Genomic DNA, 14,765 nt, shown 5'->3' on the forward strand with positions numbered 1-14,765 from the left:
CACTGGACGCTCATTTTACACTCGTTGAACAACAGCTACATAATAACATAACAGTAATAATATTATATGAAAAACCTCATGTTTCTGTGTCAGTCGACGTCGTTCTCAAACATTTTCATGTCAAGGATCCCCAAAAATATATGTATATGTGGCCGCCGACCCCCATCTGAAAATACGTTAAGGCCTGATGTCGAAATAAGTTCTAAATCCAGTTTTCTGAAACACCCATGGTTCTATATCAGTGGTTCTCAATATTTCATGTCAAGGACCACAAAAATGATATGTAATTGACCGCTGACCCCCATCTGAAAATGTTGTTCCAGGACCCCCCCCCCCAGAAGCAAAGATTTGACTTGAAGAATATATTCAAACATTTGGGCCACAACTCAAGATTTTTCAAAAATAGCAGACCTACTGGGAGTGTGCTCTCAGAGTTACAGACCCATAGGGGTCCATTTGGTTCCAAACCTGGGTCAGATGAACAGAACTTCCCCTATACATGGCTCTGGTCCAAGAGAGTCGAAGGCATCGTGCTATGCAAAGGCTATACGTTTAAAAACATATAGTTCCCTCCCTCCCACTCCCTGCACCCTTGACCTCTTGTTTCATCATCCATCTCTCCTCTCCTCTCCTCTCGTCTCGTCTCCTCTCCTCTGCATTGGGGCGGCCATTAAACACGGACAACAGACAAGACAAATGTTGTATGCATGTTGCAACAGTGTGAGTGAGGCCTAACTGTGTGTCTCCTCTCTCGTCTCCTCGTCCTGTAGAAGGAGGACGGGACGGTCAACAGAGACTTCAAGAAGACCAAGTCCATAGAGCAGGTCACAGAGGCCTTCCGTGACTTTGTCAAAGGAAACCAAGACATACTGGTAAGTGTGTGTGTGTGTGTGTGTGTGTGTGTGTGTGTGTGTGTGTGTGTGTGTGTGTGTGTGTGTGTGTGTGTGTGTGTGTGTGTGTGTGTGTGTGTGTGTGTGTGTGTGTGTGTGTGTGTGTGTGTGTGTGTGTGTGTGTGTGCGCGCGTGTGCGTCAACCTGGAACCTGGTGACAAACAGGAATCTAATCAGAAGTGGGATCTTCAAGTTTAGCTACCCTGTTGTTTTCACAACCCCATGGGGCACGCATGCGCACACACACACACACACACACACACACACACACACGCAATGTGACCTCAAATTTCCGGGGCCAGTATAGAAGAAGGAAGTCCTTGGGAACTCCCTGTGTCCAAGCACACACACACACGTGGACACATGCACACCACGCACACACACACACACACACACACACACACACACACACACACACACACACACACACACACACAGTGCTAAATGTATATGTGTCTGTGTGTGTTTCTAACAGAGGTCTTACCTAACCAGACTGAAGGAGATCGGAGATACACTAGAGACCTCCCCCTTCTTCAAAACTCACGAGGTATGCATTCGTTGATTTCGTTATTCTTTTTTTTCTCCTAATTTTGTCTTTCTGCCAATTTGCCAAGACACTGAGCCCTAGTGGTTGCTTCATTAAGACACTGAGCCCTAGTAGTTGCTTCATTAAGACACTGAGCCCTAGTGGTTGCTTCATTAAGACACTGAGCCCTAGTAGTTGCTTCATTAAGACACTGCGCCCTAGTAGTTGCTTCATTAAGACACTGAGCCCTAGTAGTTGCTTCATTAAGACACTGCGCCCTAGTAGTTGCTTCATTAAGACACTGAGCCCTAGTAGTTGCTTCATTAAGACACTGAGCCCTAGTAGTTGCTTCATTAAGACACTGAGCCCTAGTAGTTGCTTCATTAAGACACTGCGCCCTAGTGGTTGCTTCATTAAGACACTGAGCCCTAGTGGTTGCTTCATTAAGACACTGAGCCCTAGTAGTTGCTTCATTAAGACACTGAGCCCTAGTAGTTGCTTCATTAAGACACTGAGCCCTAGTGGTTGCTTGTCTGTGGTTGTCTGTCTGTCTGTCTGCACGCACGCACGCACACCCATACATGCATGAATATACTAGACAGGAAGTAGCAAACCAACAAAACAGGAATTGAGTTCATATTCCTTAAGGAAGAACACACACACACACACACACTCTTTATGGCCGAGCTACACCAAGCGCGTGTGCGAGCCCCGCATACGCACACTCTAAAATAGGACTGGATCTAAAAGTGTGTGTGTGCGCGCGTTTTTCTTTGCGTATGTGTGCGAACACGCTTTGAAAAGCCTGGTGTAGTAGCTCACGGCTTACTGAAATGTGTCTAGAATACTCCATAATGAATCACTGCATTCCGCTTCATTACCTGCCATTCATTTCTTTCTCCACCCACCCCCGTTCTTTGTCCCTCTGCATTCTCTCTCTGTCCCCGCCGCCCTTCCCGTCTGTCTGTCTGTCTCTATCACTCTTCCCGTCCGTCTGTCTGTCTGTCTGTCCGTCCGTCTGTCCAGGTGATCGGCAGTTCGCTGCTGTTCGTCCACGACGGCCGGGGCCGGGCCAACGTCTGGATGATTGACTTTGGGAAGACCACGCCTCTCCCCGACGGCGAGGAGCTGGACCACCGCACGCCGTGGGCCGAGGGCAACCGGGAGGACGGCTACCTGTGCGGACTGGGCAGCGTGATCGGCATCGTGGCAGGCATGGTCGTCGGCGGCGGCAGCGACAACTCGGCCATGACCGACGCTACATCGTCCGTCGCGGGAAAATAGCCCGGCCGACCCGTCGGGCTCACCTCGACGCGGTCGCGCATGCATCCGTGACATGTCGCTGGCTTGTAGGTTGACTATTTCAATGGGCTCTCTATATGCACACACACACGCCATTTTGGAACGAACTTAAGGCCCCTTCCCTAGTTCATTCACAGGTGTTACTGATGATACTAACGAAGGCTCTGTTCAAATTCTGGTCAAACAGAGTCGGTGATAATGATACTAACGAAGGCTCTGTTCCATTCTGGTCAAACAGAGTCGGTGTTAATGATGCTAACGAAGGCTCTGTTCAAATTCTGGTCAAACAGAGTCAGTGTTTATGATGCTAACGAAGGCTCTGTTCAAATTCTGGTCAAACAGAGTCAGTGTTAATGATGCTAATGAAGGCTCTGTTCCATTCTGGTCAAACAGAGTTGGTCTTAATGATACTAACAAAGGCTCTGTTCCATTCTGGTCAAACAGAGTCGGTGATAATGATGCTAATGAAGGCTCTGTTCCATTCTGGTCAAACAGAGTCGGTGATAATGATGGTAATGAAGGCTCTGTTCCATTCTGGTCAAACAGAGTCGGTGTTAATGATGCTAACGAAGGCTCTGTTCCATTCTGGTCAAACAGAGTCAGTGTTAATGATGCTAATGAAGGCTCTGTTCCATTCTGGTCAAACAGAGCATGTTGGCTCACTGGAGACACTCTGCTACACCAGTGGGTCTCAAAGTGTCCTTGAGTGGGTTCCAAAATTCCAAACGGCCCCTGTTCAGGTGTGTAACTCTGAGAGTGCACAAATGGAACCAAATGGACCACTTCACCCCCCTTTTGCAACCAGAGCTTATTTTAATGATGGTTAGGACACAAGAAATACTTTCTTGGGGTTTTTATGGGTTTTTTTTAATATATTTTAGCCATGACGCCATGTTCATGACCAAAGACCTGTCATGAACATGTGAACTTCCTTCCTGGACTACAAAGTCACACCTCCACGCAGCCTCCCCCCTCTCCACAAGGAGGGGAAGTGCACTAAACTTGACTAAAGCATTATGGGCATTGTAGGAATTCAATCCAGTCAAACCCTATAGTCAAACAAACAGACTTCATTATTTTTCTGGCTATAGGGTCCAAATAAAAAAAAATTGCTACTGTTATCTACTAGAAATACTATTAACATTGAGTGACTGCAGTCTCTTGCAGCAGTGAAATGTCCCTTTCATTAGTATCATTGGTAACACCTGTGAAGGGAAGCGGCCCGGAAGAGTTATTCTGTGTGCATAGGCAGCAGGTCCAAACGGGCTTCTGGACGGACGAACGCACAACACAACTTCACGCTCGACGTTCATTTTACGCGAGACGACTTCCTAGTGGACACGCGAAGGCTCCCCCTAAAACAACACTCAGGGTTAGCTCAGCTGTAAGTGATTTAGTTTTAAAGCGTTAATCAGCACTATATTCCCATACTAGTCATTGTTATAGTTGGAGTGTTTGTTCGGAAACGGGGGGCCTCCATGTCTCATGTCTCTTTACTAAACAGAAAATATTTTTTTCACGTCGGGATACTCATTTTATCGAATCAGAAGGGCGAACTCACCCAGGATAAACAAGTCAAATTAGAAGTGACGAAACAAAAACTAAAATAATGAGCTGAGAAAATTGTAACGGGAAATATATATATTTTTCTTTTTAAACTTAACTTAATTTATTTAGGTGGGATACTAACATTCTATTAGCAATGATATACTGTTGAAATATAGACGTTTAAGCTTTCAACAAAAACGTACATTTTAGTCCAATCTTACTCCATCCAATGGAGCGCCGCCACCCCTCCCAAACTCTCCTGGTGTCTAGGCTGAACCGTTCAGACATTTTCTCATTTACTTGTCATCTTATTGTCACTTTAGGACACGTCATTCATGTTTCATTTTCAGCTGAGAATCTTCGAGTCGTCTACTTTGCTTCAGTTACTTTGCCCATATAATACCCTGCTGAATTCCCACCAGGGAACACGGACAATATTATGCGCATTGGAACGCCCCGCCAAGCCAGAGGCAACCAGACCAACAGAGGACTCATCAAACCCCAGGCTATACCCACCATCTAAAACCGGGCAATAACTGGACTAAAAAATGTTTTCTAGCAGGTCTAGCCTTAGCTTAGACACCGTTTTTTAAAACGTCTATATATCTGTTGAAACTACATTGTTTCAACATCTAATCAAAACCTAGACCCCTTAAAAAAAAACTTTCATTTTTAGACCAGTTCTAACCCATTTTTAGACGGACATTTAGACCTGTTTTAGACGTCCAATAGCCTGAAGAATGCTCAGTGGGTAATTTGACCGTTGCACCACCAGACTGCCTTGGCTCTCAACCCTTACTGCATACAGTACGACTCGTAATATCCGGGACATGACCCGCGTACCTCTCGTTGCTTGACAGCGGGGAAAACCTCTTGCTTTCCCCGCTCTTTTATAAAGTGGAACCACTTGTCCACAGGTGTTGTGTGATTAGCAGGCCTATATACGGCGTAGGTGTGACTTGTTTTCTCTTGCACAACGACGGAAAGCCAACTGCGTTATTTGTTGGGAGTTTTGTTGGGACCCAGTGTTTTTTCCCCAAACACTGGGTCGGGAACCGTTTGTGGGTCGCGGACACATTTCTATGGGTCGCGAGTAACTATACCCCCTTTTTTAATTCTTCATTTCCATTTTTTTTTTTACTATTTCCAAAGACAAAAAAAACCAAAATCAAATATTTTTCAAAGTATCTATTACTATTCAATACTTTGAATCAAAGGATTTCCACAAATCAAAAAATAAACGTGTATATCTATAATTTCACAGAGCTGTAGATCTGCTATATTTTCACTATAGTTTGGGTCTCGGGGTAGAGATCTATAATTTCTCTTTGGGGTTCTTGAGCTAAGCCGTTTGGGAACCACTGGACTTTGATCGATGCATTTTATCTTCCATTATATCTCTTTTGCCCCAGACGACGGTGCACCGGGTTCATTGTCTTCTCTTGCGATGTGACAAGCAGCAGCAGTGGCGTGCACAGATAGACACTAGGTGGTGCTAGAGCACCTTTGTGGACCATAGTGACATTGATCAATTCTTGATAAATAAAAAAAAAGCTTCTAATGTATTATTTATGCCCCAAAATCTATAAGTCTCACACTATCAACCCATTTTGGGCCGGAACCCCTTTTAGTTGTTTTAAGCATTATATTATACTTTAGCTATTGAAAAATAGTAGATCTACAAGCTCGTAGCGTGACACCGAGTGCCAACGGTACAAGCTTGTTGATCTGCTATATTGTCTATTTAGAAGATTTTTTTTTTATCGAAATGGGTTAAGGCCACCGGCCGGTTCCAGGCGCGGCACAAGGTGCCCTTTTTGTCACTTGAGCACCTCTAAATGTCTGTGCACGCCACTGGTCGTATAACCTGATGCTGCCAGATCCAAGAAGCTTGCTACACACATTTGTTTCACAGCTTGGGAACATGGTTACTCAATACCGCCCCCATCTGGCAAAGTCAGGTTACTGGTTGTAGGCCAGAAGGCTAAAACCATAAAATGTATGGTTTTAGCCTTCTGGCCTACGACGATGCAGGAACATTTAATGTTCCTGCATAAAACCAGCATGTTCTACAGCGCGTTGTGGCGCGTTGTGGCTAAAGCTCCCCCTAGCCTAGGAAACCCAGGCATTTTTATTTCCAGGGAGAAAGAAGTCTGGGGCCCAGTCCACTTCAATTCGGCATACAGTAGCGCAAACGTCGATCACTCTCTGCTGATTTCTGATCGTCTGCACCTTTGTTAAATTGACGCACACACGTACACACACATACTCCTCTCTCTCTGTCGCTCTAATTAATTAGTCTCATGTCCAGCAGCTGCGCCTAGTGTCTCTGCCTATGCCATAAAAAGCATAGGTGCATGAGTTCCAGTCTAAGCTCCCCCTAACCCAGCAGTCGTATCAGACACATCAGAGTTATGTGGCATGATGCTGGTTGCATGAACGTGATGCTGCACGCGACGTTTTCACCAAACTCTTATATGTTTTCATGTAGCTGTGACTGTTAACAGTGTCATTTTGGTTCTTTAATGGAGCAGTTCACCTCCAGAAAAATAACTTAATTTGTATCCATTTTACCAGTGTTGGGCAGTAACTATTTACTAGTAATATATTACTGTGATATTACTTTTCCCATGCAATAACAAGTAGTGTAAGGTATTACTCTGTAAAAACAGTAATATTATACCTATTTACTTTGTAAGAAATGGCACATATTACATATTACTTTTTGGGGTTTTTGTTTTGTTGGCTTGAAAACATTTAATTTAAAAGGCTTCATTTTATAGCCTTTTTGGCTGATTGGTGATAAAAGTAATATGTAATATTATATGATATGTAATATTAAAGATTCCAAGTAATATAACTTTTTCTCCTAAGTAATATTGCCCAACACTGTCCATTGCACGCCCCACGAAGCCTCAGAATTTTCTTGTTTTTGGTCATCGATCAGTGGGAGACCCAGTAGGAGTCTGCTGGGCATTCCATTATTGGCTTCATTGGGAATGTGACCAATAAAAGGATATATGTGTAATTGAGTAATAAGTAAGTTTGGGTGAACCTAAACATTTAATGTTTAGGTCGGGAGTTTATTTTTCCTTTTCTTATTAACTTCGTTGTAATGTTCATAGTACTTTGTGGACCAGTGTGGTTGCCATGAACAATGTTGTCAATGACATTATTTAAGCTATATAATGATGGTGCCTTGATGTTACAAAGCCAAGTAAGACAACTGAAAATAACTTATAGTTTTTTGGGGGATTTTGTTCTTGGCGTTCAAATGTCTTAAATGTCGTTACTTTTAAGTTGATGCACATGTGTTACCTTCTGACAGTTTGCTTTTAATTTTTCGTTCATTCCATTATTATTTATGACATTTTAATGCGTTGCCTCTCATGTTGGTAGATCGGGATACCGTAACATTTTGAATACTAGTCTGTTGTTATATTAGCCAGTCATTCGTGTTGCCACTTAAGCCATTACGCCCTATTTTATACTGTTTTAACCCATTCAGGATAGGGAACCCCTTTTGGTATTTTAAGCATTATGTTATACTTTAGCTATTGAAAAGTGCCGCGCTACGAGCTTGTAGATCTGCTATCTTTGAAAATGCGTGAAAATGTGGCGCACATCTTTGAATACATATTCTTTCAGAGCGAATGTGTTTAACTCAAATCTTTGTTTCTGGGGAGGTCCCTGGAACAACATATTTTCAGATGGGGGTCAGCGGCCAATTACATATAATCTTTGGGCTCCTTGACATAAAATAGTTTTATAACCACTGATATAGAGACACGTTTTTCAGAAAACGGTCATGATTTAGAATCTGGTCTCGGTCCTAAATGATGTCTGGCCCTATATCTGGGGCCTCATCAAACCCTGTACATTCAATACACTGCCCCCGCTGCCACCCTTAGATCCCCATATATGGAGCTGACCGGTTCTGACACTCCATATCTTGATCTGACCTCGTCAGATCAATTAATTTGGCAGCAGTAACATTAGCGTTTTCTCTCAGTCAGTTGATTCTTCATATCTATATGAGTGAAACGGCCAGGGGGATTTGTTTATTTTTCAATCACAGTTCTTATGAGGCGATCTAAAAATCACCCTAGATGGGGATTGACGTCAGACTTCGGTGCTCTATTAAATGTTATATTCATTTTTTTAAAGTTACATAGTGCCGCTTTAAATTCAGCGAAGAAATAAATACGAAAATATATAGGCCTACAACAACAACAACAGCAGCATATTTGCCTCGTTCTAAAATTATTGTATGGCTACTCAAAGGCTTGTGAGCTAGCTTTGCTTTGCTAGTAATTTTATTTAGCAATCTGCAAACCCATTGGCAAAACAAATGGAAAACGGTGCCAACGGTCTGTCTCCTTAGACTATAAGTAATTTAGTAACTAAATTACTAGCAATGATAATTAGCCATATTTAGTACTGTGACGGATAAAACCTGTATTCATGATATAGTGTCAGGTCTATTCTGACTAGGTCGAAGAAAAGTAAAACGTATAGATGAAAATAGAAAACTGTGCTACAGAGATATAGCTACGTATTCAAAATGCTAGGGCATTCCTTCAAGGGTGTGTGTACTTAAGGGTAATTACTTGCAGTGAGTAAGTATAGTAGTAAGTAGATAATACAAAGATATTAAACAGATTGTACTTCCACACACGTGCCTTGCTAACTATTACCAGCCATAGTTCACTGTCTATATAGTACTTGAGGATAATGTATTGGTTTAGCTTGTAAATCTATATCATTTTCGAGTATATATTAGACTTTTAGGCTTTTGATGATGTTCTCTGATGTGTTCCTTTCCATTCTAGTTGGATATATCTGGATTTCGTTTTTGTTTTATTGTTTTTGGTGCCCTCTGTATTTATTTGCATTGTACCTTTTTAAACATAATGCATGTGTGTATGTATGGCTATATATACACAGGTGGGGAGGAGTTCTCCTGATCATTGCAATATTATATTTGTGATCTGATCATAAAGTTACATTATAAGACCAAAATGCTTCTCTCTGTCTGTCTGTCTGTCTGTCTGTCTGTCTGTCTGTCTGTCCGCCCGCACACACCAATATTGAATTCACTTGCTTGCGTATAGGCCCTATACCATATTTGTTTTGGGGTCAACTTGCGTTTGCATGAAGGCTATTTGCTATTCAAATCACACCTTGGCCACAATAACAACATCCGACTGATGGAGAGGAAATGAAGGAAGCGGAGCCGGAGGAAAGAGCAGCGCTCTGATTTATCTTTGAAGGATTTGTTGTTGTTCATTTGAGTTTATTTGACGTGGTCTCAAAGAAGAAGCTTAGATTAAGATTAATATTTTTTTCATGTTACTGATCTTGACTTGACTTGGTGAGGGCTATGATTTTGCTCTTGTCTCTCTGTGTGTGTGTGTGTGTGTGTGTGTGTGTGTGTGTGTGTGTGTGACTGTGTGTGCCTTGTATGAATCTATAAAATTTAAAATGTGGAATAATCCTAATTGGGTACAAAATAGCAGAAATAGAAAGAAATTGCACAAACCTACTCCTGTGTGTGTGTGTGTCACTGGCACACATATATCTTTTCAGGTAGAGGTCTGCGGCGACCAAATGCATTTCTCAAACCCCACTGGTATATGGTTCATTCTTCATTGGTATGTTTAATAAGCATACTTGCTGTACCTCTGCACTGTACTGAAGTACAATTTTGAGGTATTTGTACTTTCCATTTCCAATACTTTTACTTCTACTCCACTACATCTCAGGGGCAATTATTGTAGGCTATACTTTTACTCCACTACAATTATTTGAAAACAAGAATTACTAGTTTCTTTGTAGATTTTGATTATTGCAAAACATACATTCCTATATACATTCCGGCCTTTTAAAAATAGCCAATCTAGCCAAGCTCACAATGCGGTTTGGCGCATTGTGAGCTTGTAGATCGGCTATTTTCAAAAGATTTGTACACATTTGAAAATGAGAAATGGCCTGGGACATTGTATATCGAAAAAAAGAAAATCAACTAGGTTAATGGAGTGCAGAAAAAGTTTTTTAGAAATAACTCGGCTGGTGCTTCAAAGATCAAAGGGATAAGGCTTAAGAAAAGGCGGCGATCCAAGCACTCAAAAAAGGTTCAAAAATAAGGAGACGGTGGATATAAAATTTGTATTTTTATTAATAATGTTAAAACGACATGTTTCGACTCACAAAAGAGTCTTCATCAGGGCAAGTATGTGGGACATTGTATATAATGAGTACTTTTACTTTTGTTACCTTAAATACATTTTTAAATGCTACATTTTGATCCCAATACTTTTGTACTTTTACGTAGGCTACATTTTGAATTCTGTTTTTAATTAATGAAAATTGTTGCTCATTTGAAATAATTATTAAAATAAAGGGACCCATACAAATCTGTGTTGCCCTGATCATTGATCAAAAGCTAAACGCTAAACACAACTTCAAAATGATATGTTTAAGTGGAATGTAAAGCACTATTGCACTCTCTCCTGGAAATTAACTGACACTGCAGGCTGTCAGCCTGGCCAAGAGCAGACTTTTGTGTATCTATGGTCACATTCTCACCTAATACTTCGGTAGACTCAGAACCGTATGGGCGGGGAAAGGGGATTCTTGCATATTTAATTGGCTGCGGTTTGCCTTCACACTGTCATTCGCAGCAATTGGAAACGCAGCAGGGGGGACCTTTATCAATGTGTTCCGTTCATAAACTATAGCCTACACAGTGAAATCTATGGTGATAAAATTACACTCATAACGTGCATGTGTCGTGCCGCCTGGGACCCCCCCCCCTCTCTCTCTCTCTACGCACGCAGCCGCCACACACTGTTCTTTTGGGCATGGAGGCACAGCGCTGCATGAGCGCACTGATATAACTCCCCAGTCCCACACAGTGACAGCACTCCATGTTTACGGCACGCACAGACAGACAGACAGAATATTATGTAGGCTATAATACACTGCAGTGTTTTTATGTGTTTTCTTAAGCAATTGATTAATGTAGCCTACACGTCCTCATTTCGATCAGGGCTTCAGTCTCCTTATTCGACCACGTCTATCCACAGTAACGGGACATCTTTGCGCTGCGTAAAATATGCCTTAACCGTCTCCAACTGTGTTCAGCTCCTCACCCGCCACATTATGTTTGCTTCATTTCCTTTATTTACTGCGGATTGCATTCACACCTGCACCGAATCGTAGTCAAGTGCGATTCGAAGCGAAGCGAAACCCACGTTTTTGGACGGAGTAAAATGCGGTTATTTGCTGCGCATTAGGATTCGAATGAGCCTTCACACCTGCCAAACGAAGCGCACTTTCTGACAATGCGCAGCAGGATTCGTTTTAATCGCAGCAAAGCTCTCTGGTATGAATGCGACCTAAGTATTTGTTTAGTTAATTGTGGGGTAGCTGCACACTATATAGATCAGTGGTTCCCAAACCTTTTCATGTCAAGTACCCCCAAATTGGCACTAATTAGCCCACAGACCACCATTCTCAACCATTTTTTATTCTAATGACACTCAGTTTGACATGCATTAGTCTACGGACCCCCATTTAATGGCATTTATATCTCTGGGACCCCCAATTTATATTGTAAAATCAATGTTAATTTCTAGTGTACAAATGTACACTCTCAGAGTTACAAACCCATAATTGTCCATTTGGTTCCAAACTATCATTTAGCTGGGGACCCCCCTGGAACTCCCTCAAGGACCCCTGGAGGTCCCCGCCCCGGACCCTACTTTGGGAACCACTGCACTATAGATATCCTACACTTTTCGTCTCCTCATAACCTTGGCACTGTTCTACTCCTACACACTTTCACTTTGAAACTCTATTCAAACTCTGACATGTTCAGCTTACTGTGGAATCGCACAGGTGTACATGCATATTTGAAATGTTTTGTAATATTTTACTTTAATATTATAAGAAGTCAATGGAGGATTTTGGTACATCACAACTTCATCATACCTGGAAACTCCATTCAAAAAACAATGGAACTTAATAATATATACGATTTATATAGCGCTTTTCAAGGTACCTAAAGTCGCTTTACAGAACATAAGTAAAAACTATTTTATTAGAAAACTAGTTAAAAGGTTAAAAGGTTCAAACTAGAAGGGTGTGTGAACTTACTGGAGTTTAAGTGCTAGGGCCTGCAGCCTGCATGCAGGGCCCTGTGCATGTGAGACTATTTCAAATAGGTTTGATTGATTGATTGATTGAATAATTTATTAACGGTTTTGGAGAATTCGTGTGAACGACACCATAAAGCATTACACTTCCGTCGAAAACCGTATTTGTATCATTCATATAGGTCACCGGTTTCAATGTAACAAATTTGAAATAATTCGAATGCATTGTCAATGGCCATGGTCATCTAAAGGGTAGCAACAGCAAAGAACACACGTCTATATATCTTTTAGAATGCTCTTGTAATCCAGATTGGGGAGCCCAGGGAGCCAGATTGCTCATATGCTGAGTTTATTTTAATTGCGCCAGGATTCGATCCCACAACCTCAAAGACAACTGCTCTTCCTACTGAGCTACCCAGACACAAGAAACAATGTAGATTAATATTCCATGAACGTGCAATTTTTAAAAAGATTCCAAATTTCTAAGGTGCATTTGTGATGTATACATTTTGAGTTAAATCCATTACTATCAACCCTGCCCTCTAGCAATTATTACACATGGTGAAATATGCCATACATATATTATAGAAATTTATATGACACATATATGATTGATTTCACATCAGACTACACTTTTTCAGAGCGGTTTTTTGTACAGCTGTTGTTGTCATTGTTGTTTGGGGTCTGCCAATTGTTTTTACATCTACTTGACATATTTTTATGTAGAGTGTAGAGTGGGTAGAGTTTGTCAGTGAAAGTGAGTGCAGATGTGAGTCATGTCTTCGAGGACACCTCCCCCCTGTCATACTCCAGCTGGACTCTGATCCTCTCAGGATTCCTCTGCAGTGAAAGGAAAGGAAAGGTACTACAGTATGTTTACCCAGGGTAACTGGACTAAGCTCAAGAACTTGTTTACAGCCAGGCCCAGCTCATAGAACATTTCATGGTAGAGGTTCAATGCCTTGTCCAAGGGCACTTCAGCGGTGGTAATTTTAACGTGCCGGTCCGGGGATACAAACTAGCGACCTTCCGATATCAAGACCGCTCCGCAAACCATTCGGCCACCGCTGCCTCGTGTGGGATGGTGTCACCACAACACCCATTATCATAGACACCATCATATACACACATCATATACCGATGGCAAAGGAAGCCATGCAAGGTACCAACCAGCACATCGGGTGCAATTTGGGGTTCAGTGTCGACATGTAGACAGGAGGAGCCGGGATTCGAACCGCCGAACCACGGATCATTGGACGACCTGCTCTACCTCCTGAGCCACAGACGCCCAACAGATTCTTTAGCCAAACCTATAATCCAGTAAGGATGGTCTCCAACCTGCACCTCCCAGCAGGCCCGGCCCTTCCTACAGGCCGAGCATGCAGCCGCCTGGGGCGCCATGGGGGAGGGGCGCCAAAAAACAAAAAAGACTGTCCCAACTCTGTCTGCCCAGTGTCCCCCCAGTGCCTCCCCAGTACCTCCCCAATGTCTGCCCAGGGCCTCCCTAGTGACTCCCCAGTGCCTGCCCAGTGCCCCCCCCCCCCCCCCCCCCCCCCCCCCCAGTGCCTCCCCAGTACCTCCCCAATGTCTGCCCTGTGCCTCCACAGTGCCTCCCCAGTAGCAGGAACGACGGGCACGTTTTTTTCCCACTATGGATGCATGATTAGTCTGTGGCATAATCGGAATTGGCCATAATTCGGCCATAAAAATGCCATATCGGTATCAGAACGGTCTCAAAATAATACAGATTATTTAATCGGTTTTCACCAGCAAAGATGGAAAAAAATGAAAAATAATAATAATAATAATTTGTGTACTCATCTCATTCAGACACTTGGAAAAGAGTATATGCTATTTTTTGATTGATTGAATACTTTATTAACAGGCTTTGGGCCAAGCCCCTATATAGGGCCTTGGCTTGTTTCCATTGTGGTCCTCTGTATAATATCTGAATCGGTCAGAATCGGTATCGGCAGATATGACCCTGCAAATATTTGGAGATCGAATATCGGTCATAATTTCATAATCGTGCACACCTATTTTTCACCTTTGAAAGTTCAGTGGCTGCCTTGGATGGGAGAGAGATGCTTTTCAGGTCAGCGTACTCGCGGACCGCCACTAGATCTTCTTCTAAAACACACTCACTTTTTTAGAATACCTTGAAGTTCTGTCTTGTTCTGTATGATCATATCTTAGACGCCATGTTGATCCCTGGAAGAAAGGAGGGAAGATTGTTTATTAACCATTTCCCCCGGCCGATAGTCATCAGGGAGTCATTTTGGATATGATAGTTGAAAGGTTTAGAAACCTTTCCAACTATTTCCAAAATGATAACATTTT

The 14,765-nt window shown here is 42.5% G+C and overlaps 1 protein-coding gene across 1 annotated transcript in view; it reads left to right on the forward strand.

Annotated features, from left to right (window-relative positions):
- Positions 1-5,885, forward strand: part of LOC310877272 (inositol-trisphosphate 3-kinase A-like) — a 38,311-nt gene extending 32,426 nt beyond the window's left edge. Inside the window, exons 9-12 of the mRNA XM_083791081.1 lie at positions 771-872; positions 1,366-1,437; positions 2,443-5,573; positions 5,609-5,885. Coding sequence (XP_083647207.1) covers positions 771-872; positions 1,366-1,437; positions 2,443-2,700 — 432 coding nt within the window. The 3' untranslated portion in view covers positions 2,701-5,573; positions 5,609-5,885. The remainder of the gene's footprint in view (positions 1-770; positions 873-1,365; positions 1,438-2,442; positions 5,574-5,608) is intronic.
- The last annotated feature ends 8,880 nt before the right edge of the window (positions 5,886-14,765 follow it).

The sequence above is a fragment of the Protomyctophum parallelum genome, assembly GCF_964188405.1.
Source record: "Protomyctophum parallelum genome assembly, chromosome: 19".
NCBI lineage: Eukaryota > Metazoa > Chordata > Actinopteri > Myctophiformes > Myctophidae > Protomyctophum > Protomyctophum parallelum.